The sequence below is a fragment of the Helicoverpa armigera genome, chromosome 29, assembly GCF_030705265.1.
Source record: "Helicoverpa armigera isolate CAAS_96S chromosome 29, ASM3070526v1, whole genome shotgun sequence".
Classification (NCBI taxonomy): domain Eukaryota; kingdom Metazoa; phylum Arthropoda; class Insecta; order Lepidoptera; family Noctuidae; genus Helicoverpa; species Helicoverpa armigera.
Window position 1 is genome coordinate 4,991,784 of NC_087148.1, and position 20,694 is coordinate 5,012,477.

General features: G+C 41.4%; 1 protein-coding gene across 10 annotated transcripts in view; it reads right to left on the bottom strand.

Annotated features, from left to right (window-relative positions):
• Positions 1 to 20,694, bottom strand: part of LOC110382765 (GTPase-activating protein CdGAPr) — a 97,572-nt gene that overhangs the window by 16,062 nt on the left and 60,816 nt on the right. For 8 of the 10 annotated variants that reach the window (XM_064042666.1, XM_064042668.1, XM_064042667.1 and 5 more), the window contains exons 2-19: positions 18,312 to 18,409; positions 17,809 to 17,885; positions 17,275 to 17,384; positions 16,683 to 16,827; positions 15,906 to 16,065; positions 14,455 to 14,639; positions 13,857 to 13,948; positions 12,829 to 12,886; positions 11,627 to 11,762; positions 10,156 to 10,334; positions 9,355 to 9,553; positions 6,077 to 6,208; positions 5,372 to 5,522; positions 3,996 to 4,085; positions 3,426 to 3,517; positions 2,608 to 2,755; positions 1,976 to 2,036; positions 1,548 to 1,672 (exon numbers count right to left, since the gene is read on the bottom strand). In XM_064042666.1, the coding sequence (XP_063898736.1) occupies positions 1,548 to 1,672; positions 1,976 to 2,036; positions 2,608 to 2,755; positions 3,426 to 3,517; positions 3,996 to 4,085; positions 5,372 to 5,522; positions 6,077 to 6,208; positions 9,355 to 9,553; positions 10,156 to 10,334; positions 11,627 to 11,762; positions 12,829 to 12,886; positions 13,857 to 13,948; positions 14,455 to 14,639; positions 15,906 to 16,065; positions 16,683 to 16,827; positions 17,275 to 17,384; positions 17,809 to 17,885; positions 18,312 to 18,388 (2,217 nt within the window). In that variant the 5' untranslated portion in view covers positions 18,389 to 18,409. The remainder of the gene's footprint in view (positions 1 to 1,547; positions 1,673 to 1,975; positions 2,037 to 2,607; positions 2,756 to 3,425; positions 3,518 to 3,995; positions 4,086 to 5,371; positions 5,523 to 6,076; positions 6,209 to 9,354; positions 9,554 to 10,155; positions 10,335 to 11,626; positions 11,763 to 12,828; positions 12,887 to 13,856; positions 13,949 to 14,454; positions 14,640 to 15,905; positions 16,066 to 16,682; positions 16,828 to 17,274; positions 17,385 to 17,808; positions 17,886 to 18,311; positions 18,410 to 20,694) is intronic. The other 2 variants (XM_064042664.1, XM_064042671.1) reach the window with 1 other exon arrangement.

Sequence of the window (20,694 nt, forward strand, 5' to 3'; positions counted from 1 at the left end):
CAACTTTTTGAGGATCATCGTTACGAGGGACATAATCCCAAAGAACTAAGAATTTTCACCGACGGATCCAAAACAAGCACCGGCACAGGTTCAGGCCTCTTCTCAGAAGACCTAAACATACGCATATTCACACCCCTAGGAGTACATAATACAGTATTCCAAGCTGAATGTATAGGCATCTCCCTAGCGGCCGAAGCAGTCATAAAGCGGGAAGTAACCGGTCACTCTATCCGAATACTCTCAGATAGCATGGCAGTAATACAGGCCCTAAGCAAACACTGCGCAAACTCCGGCCTTATACACGAGTGCCACCAACGGTTAAACAAGGTAGGCAGTTTAAATAACATAACCATTCAATGGATAAAAGGACACAGTGGCTCCCGAGGCAACGATGCAGCGGATGAGCTGGCGAGAAGGGGATCAGACCAAACAGCAGTAGGACCAGAACCCATACTGCCACTCCTTCGGCCACCTACGAACACTGGTAAGACAGCGTACTAGGCACAAACACAACCACCTCTGGACTAACCACAGCGCGTGCAGGCAGGCGAAGATGGCCCTCCCGACCATCAACGATCGCCTCACTAAACAGCTGATGGGCCTATCAAAGCAGAATTTACGTAAGTTTACGGCAGTTCTAACTGGACACGGCTCCTTCAATAAACACCTCTATGTTATAGGAGTTACAGACAGTCCCTTATGCAGAGCCTGCATGGGGGAAGAAGAAACAGCGGCACACGTGCTACTAGACTGCCCTGAAACCGCCATATACAGGGCTAAGTACTTCGGTAACCCAGGTACTATCCAAGAGATAGTCAGCAGAATTAAACCTCTGCTGGCTTTTCTCGAGGAGTTGGGGTGGATCGAGTGAATAAACACCCATTATCACCCTCACACGCAAAATACGCGCTTTGTCGTGGAGTTGCGGAAACCAGCCCGAGTAATCTAATCTAATCTAATCTAGCTGACTTCCTCAACCCAGTTACCCGGGCAACCCAGTATACCTTGGTAAGACTGATGTGACTTAGTATTTAAGATTATCTATATTAATAATGGCGTCCAAAGCTGATTTCGGCCAGTTTGAGCCACAGCGGCTATTTTCATGTAAGGAGGTCAGTCAGCTGTGCACGACATATTAGTTATTAGAAGCTGTATACAGGGTGAAAGCATACAGAATGACTGAATCACGGCGAAAAGCCGAAAATCGATCTCAGTGGCGTGCACTTGGAGAGGCCTATGTCCAGCAGTGGACTGCGATAGGCTGATGATGATGATGATGAATCACGGTGTCTGTATACAGGCTGACAGTACACAGAATGATTATATACAGGATGATTGTATACCTTAATGGTGACTATGCAGGGTGAGTGTATATCTACAGAATGACTGTATACAGGGAGATTGTTATAAAGAGTGACTATATGTAGGGTGAAGTTTAATCGTCCAATTTTCTCACGATTAGAGGGCAAAGAAAGATACCCTAAGCCTGTGCTGTATTTTTTGCTGTGTTTTACTATAACTTGTACATATATATACATTATACATACGGGTGGCGGTGTGGGTGACGGTGGCAGTGTGGGCGCGGTGTCGCGGCGACTGCGAGCTCGCTGCTGTTTACTGCGCGTGAACAGCCCGCGCCAACCACTCGGAGACCGCTTTAGACCACGCTTGCCTGTATAAGAAATATTAGAAAAAAATCCAGTCAAAAATAAACAAAAATAAAATTTAAAAAGAAAACGGAGAATTTCACGTCACGTTCACAATTTTACCAGTTATTGGTATTCTGTGAAACAGTACTTTTAGTTTCATAGGTCTGGGATAGCAATATCAGGCAGAAATTATATGCAGCATTTACATGGTAAACAGCATTCACTAACAAATAATGACGACCTTACAATTTATCAGTAACCAATAAAAAAGCTTTTTTCTTTCAAACTCTTCAATAAGTTGTCATAAAGTTCGAAATTATACTAACCAGGTGCAGGTAACTCTAGTACTGTGTGGTACTGTGGTAAATTGTTGGGTCCTGATCCGACCTGAAAAGAGAAACAGTATTTTTTAGATTTTTTTCATGGTAATCACATTAATTTTTACATAAATAGAATCTGTTGTCGATACTTTAATGTATCGGACATAGTTTTGTTAACAGCACTTTTCGCACGTCAGAAATTAACAAAAGACAGCCCCGAAAGCGCCCACCCTTCACCACTTCCTATGTGTTTTTGCTGGGGAGAGAAAAGGACCGAATCAAAGTCAAAGTATTTACGTACGAGTACTCCGTACTGCGATAAAGCTACGGAGTAATTGAAGATGAGCGGAGCTGCCATAATGCAGGAAGATCAGGTGAATTATTTTAGTTCAAATACTTACGGTGGCCTTGTCCATGGATATATCGAAAATGGTTTTCCTAACACATTGTATGAATATATGTCATCATCTTCTCCCGAGCCTTTTACCCACTATGTTGGGGTCGGCTTCCAGTCTAACCGGATTCAACTGAGTACCAGTGCTTTACAAGGAGCGACTGCCCAATCTGACCTCCTCAACCCAGGCATCAGACTTGCTGACTTCTGACTACCCGTAACGAGCATGAATGTATGTACGTACCTCGATATATTTGGGGCGGAGGTGCGAGGAGGGCCGGAGCTGTGTGTTGGCGGCGGCGGCGGCGGCGATGGCGCCGGAGGCGGGTGGTAAGCGCGGCGACAGCGCCGGGGCTCCGCCCGCCTGACCGCGACGACGGGCTTCTTCGAGGCTGTAAATGAGAATAATATCAGAAAATAAATAACTGTGCTTCACCGAAATTATGCATGTGTCAATCAAATATAGAAATCTCGTCAAGTATCTTCGCTTTTAAAGTTAGTCATTTGACGCCTGAAACATCTACAGCGAGTGTTTTCTTCGCTAACTTTAACTATCGTGAAGTCACAAGTAACAAAACCAATTGAAGAAAACGTCATTTCGATGGGATTCTTCACAAATGAATTAACAAAGTCTAAAAATCAGATTCTATATAAAGGTGTAAGAAACACTGTAGAAATTTCATGTAAAAAATTCGAAAAAGACTAGAACACCATTCATTTTTTAACAAAAAGATAATCGATATAGATTTATATTTATTTCTTCACATAAAACAAGTATATGTCGGCGTCAGGATCCGACATCGTTAAATAAAACAAAGAGGTCTTCACACAATCACTTGGTTTATTCCAATTAACACAATATTAGTCACTACAATTATTTATCAGGAATTTGTGGGAGGTGTGCACTCGGCAACGGTCGGCGAACGAATGACCCGAGTCGCGCGCGCGCCGCTTTATATAAGGTCCACCGTTGACAGATCGACGGTTGACACATCGACGGTGGCGCCGTCATATACAAACGTGTTACATTAGGTAAAACATCATAAATATTATTATTCTTACCTCAATAACTTAGTAGGCGGATTGATGGGCAAACTCTTAGGTCTCCGACACGACTCCGTGCCGCGAAGCTCCACCTGAGATTCACAACGTTCCTGAAATAATACGAACAAAAATATTCAAACCTTGGCAATGAGACACAAATTAAATAATGATTCAATTGATTAAGTTATTGTTATTATTGTACTAACATTGCATTGCATGCATTTAAAGTATAAATTGTTTATTTTTTATAAAAAATTAAATCAAAATTTCAAAATTGGTTATCTTTAGTTAAGTGCCTACTCAAATGGAATAAAGTCACAGCTCAATAAAGTACAACAACGTCTTCAACTACTTAATCAACGTACGTACTAACGAATACTGATTTCTGACACTTAAGCGAATATTTTTGACATTTAAAAAAACTACTTTCAACGTTCGTAAGTAAATTAAAACACAATTTATTTAACAATAAAATCAATGTCCCTAACTACAGTTACAATAATATATACTTTTATAGGTATTTAATATTTAAAAATGTAATTTATATGTATAAAAATGAATGAACGATCTTAAATATAAATATATTACCTGTTCAAGAGATTCAGGTCCCGAGTCTTCGCCCTGTTCCTGAGCGAACAACTCCTCCGCGTAGCAGATCAGAAACTCTGTCACCACCGCCTGTTAACAATAAATACATAGTTCATTATTTATTCTCACAGAAAATCTGTTAATCTATGGAATCTTAAATACTATAAAATAAGCAAACAGTCTACAACTGTCTCTTTTTCCATACGCCTGATTTCTTATTCTTTATTACGTACTTAATACACGAAACACAGAAACAATACAGAAAGTTTATGTGTAACGGCGAGCTTAATCCAGAATAGGATTTTCGTATAGCGTTAAAGATTAATTTTGCTGTATGTGTGAGAGTAGTAGAGTTGAGGACGTCAGATAGGCAGTCGCTGCTTGTGGCACACTGGTACTCAGCTGCATCCGGTTAGACTGGAAGCCGACACCAACATCGTTGGGAAAACGCTCGGAGGATGATGATGTGTGAGAGTAGTAGGTACTACATCCTGCATCCAAATCGATTTATTTTTTCGCGGGATTAGTCTTTAAGTTAGAATATGTTCAATTAGTTGGCAAATAGCGAAATAAAGTTTGGCACAGTGATCGTGATGGCTTGTCGGTACAAGGTTTAATTTACAGGGTGGCTTAAAATTGACGGCCAATTTTTTTTTATATTTCTTCTATTTACTCAGCCCGAGATTTATTATTTTTTTATATTTTTCTGAGGCACAGTACCTACCTGCACGGCGACACCCTACAGCGCATACAAAGTTTAATATACAGGGTGACCTAAACTTTACGGCCAATTTTTTTGACATTTCTTCTGCAAAACGTATTAATCTGAACATCATCATCATCATCTCAGCCGGCGGACGTCCACTGCTGAACATAGGCCTCCCCCTTAGATCTCCACAGATACCTGTTGGAGGCGACCTGCATCCAGCGTCGACGGCGACCTTCATAAGGTCGTCTGTCCACCTTGTTGGTGGACGTCCTACGCTGCGCTTGCTAGTCCGTGGTCTCCACTCCAGCACTTACATGATTTTGACTATAGTACGCACCAAATAAACTTGAAATAAAGGTCATTCAACCGCCCTGCCGTCAGGGGCGCATCACCTGTCCGCCATTTTGTATGTTCGAATTTGGAATGCGCTTGTCTGCCCATATTTGAACTAAAAACGACTGATCATAATTTTGACCACAGGTTTGTAATCCTTTGCGACAAGGACGCCTCTTACCACGATACACTTGTATTGATCGTGTTAGCGACACTGCCCATACATTTTTTTCGTATCGTTTTGAAATATTGGGATACATTAGTAGAAGGATGTGAACAAACTTTATTGCACGCTTATTTGGCGCGTACTATAATGTTTTCTGAGGTACATTACCTGTACAGCGACTCCTTGCAGTGCGTGCTGCGGACGCGGTGCTCGCAGCAGGTTGGGCGCCCATACGATGGCCATGTTCCGCGCCGTCATGCCCGTCTGCGAGCCCAGGAGTGATACTCGACGTAGATGACGCATTAGGTAGGCTAGTGTTCTGGAAAAGGGAGAAAAAAACTTTACTATAGCTAAAAAAAACTACGATTTAGTACACACACTACAGGATCACATATTTTTTGTGACCCTGTATAATACGACTGTCAATGAAATATTCATAGAAATTTTCTATAACTATTCACTGCACTCGTACGCAACGTTGATAATGCATTAGGTATGCTAGTGTTCTAGAAAAGGGAGAAAAAAACGATATATAACGGGAGAATATCTTAACGATTTATCTATACTACAGCTTGCTGATCTTCTTACATGAGAACAGCCGCCGTGGCCGATAATCGGCTAGGAGGACATCATCATCACCATATAGCTACACACCCACTGCCACTACTGGTCGTGATGGCCTAGTCAGAAGCCAGTAAGTCTGACACCAGTCTTACCAAGGGGTATTTGGTTGCCCGGGTAACTGGGTTGAGGAGGTCAGATAGGGCAGTCGCTCCTTGTAAAGCACTGGTACTCAGCTGCATCCGGTTAGAGTGGAAGCCGACCCCAACATAGTTGGGAAAAGGCTCGGGAGATGATGATATAGCTACATACCTATAGTGCGGCGGAGGCAATTTCACGACGGTATCTCTGACGGCCTTAAGCCTGGCGGCCTCGTCTCCAGTTTGGACTGCGCTCACGAAGCTCTCGTATAGCTGGTACGTGCATAGAGGATTTGGTAGCTCGCTGTCGACAAATATTATTATAATTAGTACCTATATCAAAGTTTGATGACACAATCACATTTATGTCGGAATAGGGGCGAAACATCATCAGGATGGCACTATTGTCCGACACCAGCTAGGGTAATCGCACAAAGAGATAACTAAAAACACTCTTAACTCAAAAACGTTTATTCAAATTAGTCAGAACAAAAGACAGCCCCCAAAACGCCGGCCCTTCGCCACTTCCTATGTGTTTTGGCTGGGAAGAAGAAGTGGCGGAACAAACTCCCCAGCAACACATGTCTGTCTGTTAGGTTAGAAGAACCTTTACACTTTAATTTTACAAAAGACACTTTACACACTTTACAATATGGATCTACAACGGTACTACAACACTAGACGTGACGTAGGGCAGTTTCGAGATGTGCGCAACACGACGACTCAACGAAGACTGAGCTCCGTCGACGCCACGCTGACCACCACGACTCTGCCAAGCGCGCCAAAATGTTGTTTCACCGGAAACGCCACCAGATGGCGCGCTTACGTCTCTTTTAGTGTCCGTACTATTGACCATCTCCGACATACATATTTTTTAACAAAGACAGTAATAGAAGATAATGTACAGTCAACTTCAAGTCAGTGGTAACAGTTTTATAGGAAAATCGTACTTATTACTATTGAGTTAAGAGCGTTTACGTCAATCGCGCGCCATTTGGCCTAAAATGGTACTTTTCAAACCACTGTTTCTCAGTAACTACTTATCCTATAACTATGTTATTTTTTAATAACGCAAGGTAATTTCACTGTCTATATAGTTAATTGAACATAAATTTCAATTTGTGTAGTTTAAATACTTAAAACCCCTAAAACGTAACAGATGTTTTATAAAAATCCCGTTCAGCGTCTATTTCGAAGCTTAAATTCATGTGAAAACAGTGGCAAATCTAATCATATTTATTTTTTTACTCATAGACGAAATCCCCATGCCTATAGTTAATTGAAAACATTTTTTGATTTAGGTCTCTATCTTTCAGAAAAAAATATTTTAACAATGTGAAAAATTGTGAAGTTCAAATGCTTTTTTTACCTATCTATCTTACTTAATTTAATATAACAATTATTTACTATAGTAATATAACTCTTTCTTTAAAACATAAACTTTATATTATAATTTAATCTCTCGTTTTTATTTTTTTATAAATTATTTAAAAACTACTATAAAACGCTGCACGCGAGTCAACTCAGACCAGACCGCCGCAAGGCTTCACAGAGAGAGGACGTATCGCTCCGTCACATCGCGTAGGGTGAATAACCTCTGCCGTGGATACCGAGAATAGAGTACATTTCAAGCGCGACCAACAAATCTTGATACATTACTATTTTATTTAAAACTCAATTTTGAAGCATATTTTTTTTATCGATTGAGTTGAAATTTTGTTTGAATGTTCAGTTTTAATGACAATGTATGATTCTATATCCAATATGGCGGTATACCCAAGATGGAGAAAAAATGTTTTAATGCATTCCTACGATATGGGTATCAAATGAAAGGGCTTGCTATGAATAACTCGAAAAAAAATGTGTCGCGAGTCTAAATCCAATATGGCGGACTCCTTTGGCTAGAAATCACTTATTGCAGATGTCTGTTACCAATCGAGCTATAATTTTTTTTTTTTTCATTTTGGATGTACCCAAATTTTGACTTTTGATCTCGAATAACTTTTGAAGCATATAGGATAGATAACTTAAAACTTTATTTGCAATGGTAAACCCAAGCTCTTCACCAATATTTGGCTTTCCGGCAATTGTTGTTATTTGACCACAATTTTTCGGTCTGGATGGACTGGACCATTCATATAAACAATCAATTTTTCAAATCGGTCCAGGCGTCTTTGAGAAATCGAGAACAATCAAATTGAGAACAATCACAAAACAATCTAATTGAAACCTCCTCCTTTCTTTTTTTGAAATCAGTTAAAATACAGAAACTCTTAACATTGTCATTAATCATCAGTCGACAAAACCAAGTCCTCAAAAGAAAGTCCTCAAAACCAAGGTTTTCATAGGTGCCCGATTTTTTTGCAAAAGAGTGTAAGTATTAACGACTTATTTTCATGCTTTTATATTTTAGACATCCATAGACTTACACTATTTTCCCGCTATTAACTATTTACTAAATAATATATTTTTTGTTCTACCAATTTCACTCGAAAGGATCAAAATGGTTTGTGTGACTATACGTGAAGTATGATAGGCACGCACACAGCCGCGACGCTAGTCTGCGCGGTTTTTTGCGTTGAATTACCTAAAGTTGACTTCGCGCGCCGAGCGTACACGCTCTTAAGGTGCATGACAGTTACCACTGACGTGCAGTCTACCGTACGAAGGTGAGCTTGATCCAATATTGGGTTTTAATAGTAAACCTTAAAGCGATAGAATGATCAAAGTGAGAGAAAACTAGAATTAATTTGGCTGTTCGCAACAAAAATTTCGACCACAAATTGATTCTATTTAGATTATCAAAAAATATTGGACGCGTATTTTTGTTACAAAACAAAAAATATTAAATGTACTTATTTACTAAGATACGGTGCAACAAAAGGTTGCGAGTGGGGATTTGTGATGTCGTGGATATGTAAAGTTTCTACTTAGATGTGACGTCACACGAAATTCAAACGTGTTGACTTCTGACACTTAGGCGAATATTAGACATTTAATAAAACAACTTTGACGTTTCTTATCGCGGTTATATTAATATTATTTAATCGAGATGTTTCGGATCCTTTGCACCATGCTCGTGGAATCGTAAAAGTAGTTTTATTTAGTGTTGTTATTTGTTTGTGAAAGAAAATAAAAATATGTGTTCATTATTTTAGGGGTATCTAAATGACGGACTACTAACTTTTTTCATTTGCCCTGCCTATTACGGCTATTAAATGTCCATAACAAAATTTCTCATCTTACCGGAAATACATCTTCAGCAGCGATGGCACTGCATGCGGGTCCCTGGCGGCGGCCGGGGCGCAGAGATCAGGCGCCTGGCCGGCATCGAAAGCGGCTCGGAGGCGCTGTGTGAGGCCCGCGCCGCCCGACAGCCGGTATACCCCGTCTACGGGGCCCCGGGCCCCTGGGTCCCAGGCCTCTATACATGTCGCACAAGACACTCACCGGAAGTACATCTTCAACAATGACGGCACTGCATGTGGGTCCCTGGCGGCGGCCGGGGCGCACAAGTCGGGTGCCTGGCCGGCGTCGAAGGCGGCCCGGAGTCGCTGTGTGAGGCCCGCGCCGCCCGATAGCCGGTATACCCCGTCTACTGGGCCCCGGGCCTCTATGCAGGCCGCGCATGATACTAGCACCGCGGGGACTGAGAGGGACAAAACAAAAATCTTAGAAAATAGCATTGTATTTAAGACCATACACACCAAACATAAACGTCAATGGTGAAAGTCCATTTACATTGATTTTTAGTCGTATTTTTTAAATATTTTAAACACCGGCCAACTGCGAGTCGTCCTTGCGAAGGGTTACGTACGTGCTACTTTTATGTACTGCCTTATGTCCTACTCTCATATACTCCCTTATGTGCTACCCCCTATATACTGCCTTATGTGCTACTCCTATGTACTCCTTATGTGCTACCCCTATATACTCCCTTATGTGCTACCCCTATGTACTACCTTATGTACTACCCCTATACACACTTTTTACTCTATTTTCTCCTTTATTTCAAACAAAAAAGGCCCATAGACATACAGTAGTTTGTAATAGTTTGTTTGGTTTAAATAATTGAGAACTATGCCCATTTATATTAAATTTGCATGCTGAATATTAGGCGAGATATGAAGAAACATAATTGTATTTTAAGACCTATAATTGAAACCATATTTCAAGCAAATGAATTCTGATTTAAATTCTAACTAATTCCAACATAATGAAGAGAAAGCTAATAGTTTTTGAAAAACTCACCATCATGTCCACAATTCAACAGATGTTCTCCCAAATCGCATCCGAAGACCCTCTCCCTCAATATGCCTTGCTGCTTCAGGCTTCGGCGCGAGGGTCGAGACAGTATGAAGCTACGGAACAGAGAGATCAGCTTCCCGTGCTTACGAAGCACCGGCTTTATTGGGGCTACTGCTACTGAACTGTAGAAAAAAGAGAAGGAAGGTCATTTTCGTGAAAGGCTGTTCACATATGAGGAGAGGACCGGCTGTCATTGAACATCCTTGGCAGAAGCCAGAAAGTCTGACACCAGTTTAATAAGGAGTATTGGGTTGCCTGGGTAACTGGGTTGAGGAGGTCAGATAGGGCAGTCGCTCTTTGTAAAACACTGGGACTCAGCTGCATCCGGTTAGACTGGAAGCCGATCCCAATATCATATCCACAATTCAACAGATGGTATCCGAAGACCCTCTCCCTCAATATGCCTTGCTGCTTCAGGCTGCGGCGCGAGGGTCGAGACAGTATGAAGCTACGGAAGAGAGAGATCAGCTTCCCGTGCTTACGGAGCACCGGCTTTATTGGGGCTACTGCTACTGAACTGTTGAGGAAGAGAAGAAAGAATTGCATAAATAATAATAATTACGTTTTCATATAAGGAGATCAGATAGCTGCGCAGGACATGTCAAAGTGCAGGCACATTAGCTTGGACTGCGGTGCACTCACTATTCCTTCACTCTCATAGCGCGATGCGACGACAAGCCGACACCACCGGAGAGAGATCACAAGCATGACCGACATTAACGTGCTCTCACATATTAGATTCATTCCGTAGAATGTCCATTTATTAATCTTTTTTCTCTTGTCCCCGATGACGGCGACGCAGTGGTGCGGGAAGAAGCCCACTATCACTTAGCCACAGCACACCACATGGCTATTGCTCGTCAGACATACATACCCGACAATAGGCGGTGGCTGCGTCATATGGCGCGGCACCTTGTCCCCGATGACGGCGACGCAGTGGTGCGGGAAGAAGCCCACTATCACTTAGCCACAGCACACCACATGGCTATTGCTCGTCAGACATACATACCCGACAATAGGCGGTGGCTGCGTCATATGGCGCGGCACCTTGTCCCCGATGACGGCGACGCAGTGGTGCGGGAAGAAGCCCACTATCACTTAGCCACAGCACACCACATGGCTATTGCTCGTCAGACATACATACCCGACAATAGGCGGTGGCTGCGTCATATGGCGCGGCACCTTGTCCCCGATGACGGCGACGCAGTGGTGCGGGAAGAAGCCCACTATCACTTAGCCACAGCACACCACATGGCTATTGCTCGTCAGACATACATACCCGACAATAGGCGGTGGCTGCGTCATATGGCGCGGCACCTTGTCCCCGATGACGGCGACGCAGTGGTGCGGGAAGAAGCCCACTATCACTTAGCCACAGCACACCACATGGCTATTGCTCGTCAGACATACATACCCGACAATAGGCGGTGGCTGCGTCATATGGCGCGGCACCTTGTCCCCGATGACGGCGACGCAGTGGTGCGGGAAGAAGCCGACGCGGAAGCCTCGCTTGCCGCGCCACCACAGGGATTCCGCTGGACCTGGTAGAGCTTGGGAATATTAATATACACTTGGCATTTTTGTCCATAAAAATAAAGGAATGAAAATTTTGACTCAATTCAACAAAGTTGCAAAGTGAAATGAAATCGTTTATTTTGCAAGTTAGACATTACATCACTTTTACACGACATTTTTAGAACGCTGAGGTCGGCATTTCCTAACTGACTGATCCCTGAAAAGAAACGCCGAAACAAACTCAAGGGTCATAGTCCCTTTTAAAGTTCAAACATGATGAATGCTACTGAAAATGCATTTATTTCATTCTACGGCAGTCAAGTTCGATTCCAAATCGAACAGCTTTCATCAATGATCCCACAACACAGGGAATCCTAGTGTGAGATCTAGGGCCTCAACGATTGTAAAAAATGTTGTCTATACTAATATTATAAAGCTGAAGAGTTTGTTTGTTTGTTTGAATGCGCTAATCTCAGGAACTACTGGTCCGATTTGAAAATTTCTTTCAGTGTTAGATAGCCCATTTATCGAGGAAGGCTATAGGCTACTTTTTATCCCAGTACGGGAAGTAGTTCCCACAAGATGCGGGTAAAACCGCTGGCAGAAGATAGTTGGTTAATAAAATATTTTTGATTTTTCAATGTTGAACTTTGAACAAAGAACGAGCACGTATGCTTTGGCTACTTCAGTGTAATTGGCGAGCTGCGAGCGCGTCGCGAGTGGTGACGAAACAACGTGCGCGGGTGCGATGTTTACGTAATACCCAGTGCCAGATTAACCTTACATTATACAAAAAGAGAAGCAATTGTTTTTGTAGCGATAACACATAGGAGGTGGTGACGGGCAGGAGTTTTAAGGTCTGGTTATTTGTGATAAAAATGTGCTCATTTTCATTATAATGTGATGATTGAAATGATTTTGATTTTCTGATTTTGCTAAGCTTCATTTTTTTGACATGTAATATTAACAGTATTGTATCTTTCTTATTGATTTTTCGTTTTAAATATTATTTGTTTGACGTGAATGATATGTGTAAATCGTTAACATGTAAGCGTTACAAAAAAAAACTTTCATTGTAGGTATTGATAAAGTAAAACTTACCAGGCATATCGATGATAGATATCATGTCGCCCACTTCGAAACTTATTTCGTCTCGCGCCTGAAAACAAATTCAATAAATAGAAATACATACTTTTCAAAATCGAATAACCAAATAAAGGACAATGGGCGATTCCGGTCCAAATGTCCACCACGAATGAGACCTATATGGCTAGATAGCCCGTTAAATATAGAACATTTTTTGTTATGAAAGTAAAAAAAAATATAATGCCAGAAAAAAGTTATAGCAAAATCAAATACAACATTTTACAGATTTTTTCAATTTCATTTTTTCAATTACTTTTCGTGATGTTCGATTTTCGTACTTTCTGTAACTTCTGACAAAATAGAATTGTTCATTATTAGAGAAAAGACACCACCAGTTACCGCTGGAACCAGGAACCGCTGAGTATATTCAAGCACTTCTGGCGCCTCAATTGGTTAGTGATTCGTACATCCATCTGGCAAAAATATGGGCTGTCTATATGCAAATGTGTCTTATTCATCTTAGTTTTAGATAAAGTGCGGAAATGGAAGTGGAATAAAATAAAAAATTATAATGATAACAAACAAAAACTACCGAAAATTAAGAATACATTTTTGTCTATAACTTTTTTTTGGCATTGTTTTTTTTTTTTTACTTTCTTAGTAAAAGTTACTCTAAATTAAGTGGACTATTTAATTATATAGGTCTCGTTCGTGGTGGACATTTGGACCAGACTTCATACATTCTTGCCCAATCTCCTTTGGTTCTAAAAGATACTCAAAATTTGAATAAAAAAATAATGCAAATAAGTAAAAGGAAGACACAATATTTTTTTCCCAAAATTCTTATCATACTTATAATTTTTTTATTTATTTTTCTCCTTCTGTTATATTTTTATTACCTATGTGTCACAATTCCTAGTTTTTTTTTTTTTTTTAATATTAATTGCACATAGTCATACATTTACTTATGTATGTTTTAATATTAATATTTTATATTAATATTAAAATATTAATATCATCATCATCATCATCATTTTATATACCTGTGACACGTATTTCCTGACGGAGTAAGCAGCGGCGACGGCTGGCGTGTTGATTGAAGAAGAATCTTCATTCGCTACCAACAGCTTGTGGCCTGCAAATAAATAGTTAAGTTTAATAAACTGGGGCTCGTGGTTAAGTAACAGCCGCACAGGTCGATGGATAAGGTGGCAAAGTTTAGAGCGGTCGGTCCACGGATGGGTGATCATTTATTTTAAGTGAGTTCCTCAGTGTCTCGGAAAGCATGTTTTTATGAGTCCCGGCTGTCATTTGAACATCTTTGGCGGTCGTTACGGGTAGTCAGATTTTCTTACCAAGGAGTATCGAAAAGATAGCTAGGTTGTAGGGCTGCCATCCGTCCGGATTTCCCCGGATTTGTCCTACTTTGAAGTCCGTCCGGGGGCCATCCGAGCGGGGTTTGAAGAAGTGACCAATTTTTCGGCAAAATGAATGATCGGCTTTTTTGCATATTATTTTCGAAAAAACGCCAAAAGTCCGGGTTTTTTGCGAAATTCAAGTTATGTGCAGCCTTAATTATATGACACACTGGTACTCAGTTTTATCTAAAGCCATCATCATATTATGTAAAAGCCTAGATACCCTTATTGTCCATCTGCAGCCAGTTAAGCACGGGCCCGCAGTTGATAGAGTCGTCCGCTATGATGGACAGGTGATGCACGTAGTCTGATATCAGACGCTGGTATTCTGACTCAGACCGGGAGAGGGCTGGGGAGATCTTCTCTCGAAGGTTCGGTAGACCGGAGACTTTGCGGTCGTATATGCATCTGGAAATAAGAAAAATAAGATGTTATAAGTTTCTTAGAGTAGGTAACAAAAAAGTTCTTTTTTAAAGTAGCTGTTATAGTTTTCGCTCAACTTAATTCGTTGATATAGAGGTAGAGTGTTTATATTTATTTTTTGGGCTTGATTTCTCTCCGGTGGTGTCGGCTTGTCGTCGCATCGCGCTATGAGAGTGAAGGAATAGTGAGTGCACCGCAGTCCAAGCTAATGTGCGTGCACTGTAATATGTCCTGCGCAGCGCAGCTGATCTCCTTATATGAGAACAGCCACTGTAGCCAACGATGGGACTGGGCTCCATTTTTATTAGGATGGAAACATGTTCCCATATATTTTTATTGGTTACATTCCAGTTTAGGTTTAAAGTTCTACAATTAAGTTTTTGTGAACGAATCGCAGAGCCTAGGTCCTATAAAACAGGGAATCCTACTGTAGGATCTAGGGCATAACCAATAACTTATTTATTCTTAGGAAAGCTTACACACTAATGACAATTTTAATAACTTAATTCCACCATTAAAAGACATTATATATGTCGGAGGCGAACATCAAGGATGGCACTATCGTCCGACATCAGTTAGGGTAATCAAGCAAAGAGATAACTCAAAGAAACTCAAAACTCAAACGAACTCAAAAGTCAAACGTTTATTCAAATTAGTCAGAACAAAAGACAGCCCCCAAAACGCCCGCCCTTCGCCACTTCCTATGTGTTTTGGCTGGGGAGAAGAAGTGGCGGAACAAACTCCCCAGCAACACATGTCTGTCTGTTAGGTTAGAAGAACCTTTACACTTTAATTACCAAAGACACTTTACACACTTTACAATATGGATCTACAACGGTACTACAACACTAGGCAATAACACTAGACGTGACGTAGGGCAGTTTCGAGATGTGCGCAGCACGACGACTCGACCAAGACTGAGCTCCGCGGACGCCACGCCGACCACCACTACTCTGCCGAGCGCGCCAAAATGTTGTTTCACCGGAAACGCCACCAGAGGGCGCGCTTGCGTGACGTTTAGTGTCCGTACTATTGACAGTCTCCGACATATATAACTATTGCGGACAAAAAGTAAAGTAATGGAAAATTTTCTAAGAATAAATTATTTTTCATTTTCATTTTTTCATTTCTAAAGGACTTTTAGCAGCTGTTCTACTCTAAGAATATTATCAAACTCTTTACCTACAAATAATAATTTAAAAAAAAAATGTTTTTATGCAGACAAAGTCCACTAGGTTAGTACATACGTACCTATGCAACATATCATCCAACTGCAGCAAGTTATCCCTGTTCCTCGTGAGCGTCCACTCCCGTACATCGCTGGCTTCAGTCCACGACGAGCTCAGGGCTTTGGACTCTGAAGCCTCTTCCGTTGAACTCACGTGGGACCGCACTTTGAGGCATATCCAACCTGGAACGTGGATAGAAATATTGAATAATCAAAATTAAAAAATATTTATTTAAAAAATAGGTCAAAAACAACACTTCGAATATCAGAATTGCACAAGACAGTCCCCAAAAACGTTCACCCTTCACCACTTCCTATGTGTTTTTGCTGGGAAGAAGTGGCGCAACAAACTACCCAGCAACACATTGGTTGGAAGAACCTTTCAAAGATCAATACTTATTTATTACTAGCTTCCGCCCGCGGTTTCACCCGCGTCCCGAGATAACTACTTGTAGCCAGATGTTGAACAAAATATGTCTTTCTCCCGGGTCTAAGCTACCTTCCCTCTAATCTACTGAACCGATTTTAGAAATTCTTTCACTGTTGGAAAGCTACCCTCTTCCCGAGTAACATAGGCTATATTCTATCCCGGTACGGGCAGGACTCCTCATGGGATGCGGGTGCAAACCGCTGGCAGAAGCCAGTCTTTTACATACATGTACATTCACCTTCAGGTCAGTGGTAACAGTTTTATAGAAAAATCGTACTTATTACTATTGAGTTAAGGTGCATGACAGTTACCACTGATGTGCAGTCTACCGTACATTTGATGGTCTTCCACAAGAAAAAAATTGACATACCTTCACCATCTTCCATAGAGTCTTGGCACTTATCCTCACAGCGGACAGTCTCAATGCTGAGTCCACCGAGAGACACCCGCTCGTAGTGGAAATGGGCGCATTCTTCAAGCTTGGGGAAACGGCACGAAGGTACGGGGGGAACCGGCTGCAAAGACAAGATAAACAATGTAATCAAAGACTATAATAATGATTTGTAGCCATACTAATATTGACGAACTCGTAGTTAAGTCAAAGCTGATCGCAGCCCGATTGATGATAAGGTTAAGCAAAACTAGCGTGGTCTGTCCGTGGATGGATGACCATCTTAATATGACGAGTTTATCCTTGTTCCGGAAGGCACGTTAGATTGTTGGCTCCCGGCTGTCACTTGAACATGTTTGGCAGTAGTTACGAGTAGTCAAAAACCAGAAAGTCTGACAACCAGTCTTACCAATCCTACCAAGGGTTGCTAAAGTAACTTGGTTGAGGAAGTCAGATAGGCAGTCACTCCATATGGCACACTGGTACTCAGCTGCATCCAGTTAGACTGGAAGCCGACCCCAACACTTTGTGTAAAGACTACGCAGAAGATGAACATTGAAGATGGTCTTACCGAATCATCATCAGCATCGTAAGTGGCTGACGCTGAGGGCGCTGACTGGCTCATGGCTGACCCCTGTGACGTTACAGGCGTCACCGATAACGCCGTAAGAGATATGGAGCCTGAAAAGAGATAAAATACATTGGTTATATGTACCTATATAATAAAACAAAATTCGGAATAAAGATTTTGAACCAGAAATACTGTGAGAAAGATTTATGAACGGAAATGATATATTCTGTTTTGATTTCTGTCTGTTCTATCACCATGCTTGTTTCGTCTTCTTCTTTTCGAGTGAGCTGGCGGTTCAATCAGCTAAGTAGCTCTAGTTTCAGAGCTTTCTCAAAACCACCTGACGGTCTCTGAGATGGCAGGGGTGTAGCACAGCCATCTTCCAGACTCCGGACAGCTTTTAAAAACATCGAGCACGGTAGTCGCACTTGCGCCACTGTGTCCTACCAGCGGGGCTGTGAGCTGCTTCGCTTAACTTCGGTGTAATCAAACATAGTAGAAGACAATTATAATTTCGATAGATGTGGTACTCACCAGGTGTCTCCCTCTTGTTTTCCGCATCATTGGAGGCTCTGGTGGAGCTCCGGGAGTCCGAGCTGAACCGTACTGATCTGGAAATGCGAAAATATTGAATTAAGTATTGCACTTCGTAGTATACCTACAGATGGCTTCAGAAGCTACATATTTCTTATGGAAAATCTGTAGTTCTGTGATGTCCATAGTTGCCTCGACTTGCTTATCGATTTGACCATCTTGTCATAGTTTCTTCGTGTTTGGCAAAGACACGTTAAATTGAGGGGTCTCAGCTGTCATTTTGCTGGTCGTTACGTGAGTCAGAAGCCAGAAAGTCTGACCACCACTAGTACCAAACGGTGTTGGGATGCGTAGGTACTTCAGCTCTGCCGCAAGCACATCAGATTTATCAGCCTTCAGGATATCAAATATTCGAAGGATCTGGCAACACCTGGAGTTAATGTCTACTCTGTCCAGTTACTGAGACGGCACCAGCTAAAAGTATGGAAGATGATGAGCATTACCTGTGAAAACTGCTGCATTGTGTCATATCCTTGTCGGGCTCGGCGAACGCGCGAGCGGCGAGCGACTGGCACGACATCACCGAGCCGTGGGGGGAGCCCTGCGAACAAGCAGAAATAACGTATGCTTAGACACAGTTTCATATAACCTTTAGAGAGCATATTTTTGGAAAAAGCTATAGACAATAAACATAAACAATTATACCACCATAAGTAGAAAGTCTAGTCGCCATGTATAGCTAGAATAATTTCTGCAAACAGATTTTTATTCTAATGATTAAACCTCGGACTAGTAAAATCAAAACATCGCATCGTCAGATCTCTCTCCGGTGGTGTCGGATTGTCGTCCCATCGCAGTATGTATGAGAGTGAAGGAATAGTGAGTGCATCTGTGTCCAAGCTAATGTGCGTGCACTATAATATGTCCTGCGCAGCTGGCTGATCCCCTTATATGAGAATAGCCGCTATGGCCAACAATCATATGCTTTTCAAGTCCCTTCTAAATCCTATCTAAAACCACTTAACAGACAATAGTTCATAATCTAAGTTAACCACTTGAGTGTTATCATCGCTAACTGTAGTTACTCAGCGCTATCTCTCAGATAACATTGAATGGTTAAACGAGTATTTATCTGAAGAGTTTAGAAAAATAACTAGCGAGTTAAAGTGCTTTGTTGTGTCATCTGTTAGCGAAATAAGTGGATCGGGGATGTTTTTAACCGACTTCAAAAAACTGAGGTTCTTAATTAGACCTGCATGTTACATTGTTTGATTATATTTAAGCATGTATGTATGTTGGAGCAGTTTTACTTCCGATTTTGATGCGGTTTTCAGCAAAGTGTTTGGTTTACTAATACTTATAATATTTGCCTGCTATTGCTCATTTGATAAGAAGAAGATTGACGATAGACTCCATAGAAGTCGACAGAAGTTGGGAAATGAACCTTGGGCTTCGGGCTGCGGGACTGTTCGAAAGAGTTACCGCGGCCCTGGTACAAAAAAGGCCTACGAAGGAACATGATGGATTTTTAGTCAGTAAGAGTCTGACACGCCCTCACAGCTGCTAACCCACAGCGGGAGGGGTCATTTGATGATTTTTAATATTGAAAAAAAGCCTTAGGCCTAAGATCTAACACCCAGAGTAAGTAATACTTAAGTTACCGACTAGGCAGTCTTTCTACTAAGTAAATAAAGAACTATAATTAAACTTTAAATTAACCAAGAAATCATGCAAGTCGGACATCACAAGTAAGAATAAACGGCCGAGATAAAACATAATAATTATTTTCAAAAAGAGAACGCACAGCACTGGCATAACATTTTATAATGCCTATAAAATGCTCTCCAAGTAGGTTAACTGTGTCTCTATGATTTTTGGTCGGGTAAGGCTGTGGTGCGCCTGATAGCGAGTTTCATAATAAAAGAAATATGGAATTGAGGCTTAATTCTGATAGAAACTATACTAAACTGTGATTTTCATTGTAGGTATATTTGCTTGATAAGATAATGACAAGAGGAGGATGATAATGATGTGTTTACATTGAATAGACTCCGTAACCTATGAAGCATTTAGAAAAATTGAACATTATGCCCGTCGCAAAGGGACCATATTTTATATGGGTACTGGAAGTAATTATTGTGTCAGGAACCGGTTGGAACCGTTTGCGAATCAATTTAACGTGCGCTCTGAAAAAGTAAAATAAATTCACCTCCTATAATAAATGTTTCTACTCGCTACAAGCGACTTCACCCGCTTCCCGCTAACAGAAGGACCCATTCCGCCCTAAACTTTAATGGAGCATAAAACTCGAACGCAGTAAAAATATAGTTGAGGTGTAATATGATATATTCTCTCCGAGAAAAGGAAATATTTCGACCATCGCGTAGGAAATAAAATATTTAATACCATTGTTTACCTATTATTTATAGAAATGAAAGGGTCATTTATCTATTGTTAGTCTTCGAACATAGAAAAATAATAAGACTGCGGGATTGTTCGCGCGAGTTACCGCGGCCCTGGTACATAAAGGGCTTAAGAAGGAACATGGTGGGTTTTAGTCAGTAACAGCCCTTTCACACGGCAGTCCAGTTTTGCGGGACCGGCATTTTACTGTATCCTGCAAAACTGTACTACGTGTGAACACAGCGTCCGTTTTTGCAAGATTCCCGCTTTATACTGGACGAACGTTCCAGTTTCAAATCGACGGGGACAGCATTTTGCAGGATCCTGCATACGGTTTGCTCGTGTGAACACTATCATATAATATCTTTAGCGATCAAACAGGATTCTGCAAAAAACGGTATCCTGCAAAAAACTGGAATGCCGTGTGAAAGGGCCGTAACAGCCCTTTCACACGGCAGTCCAGTTTTGCGGGACCGGCATTTT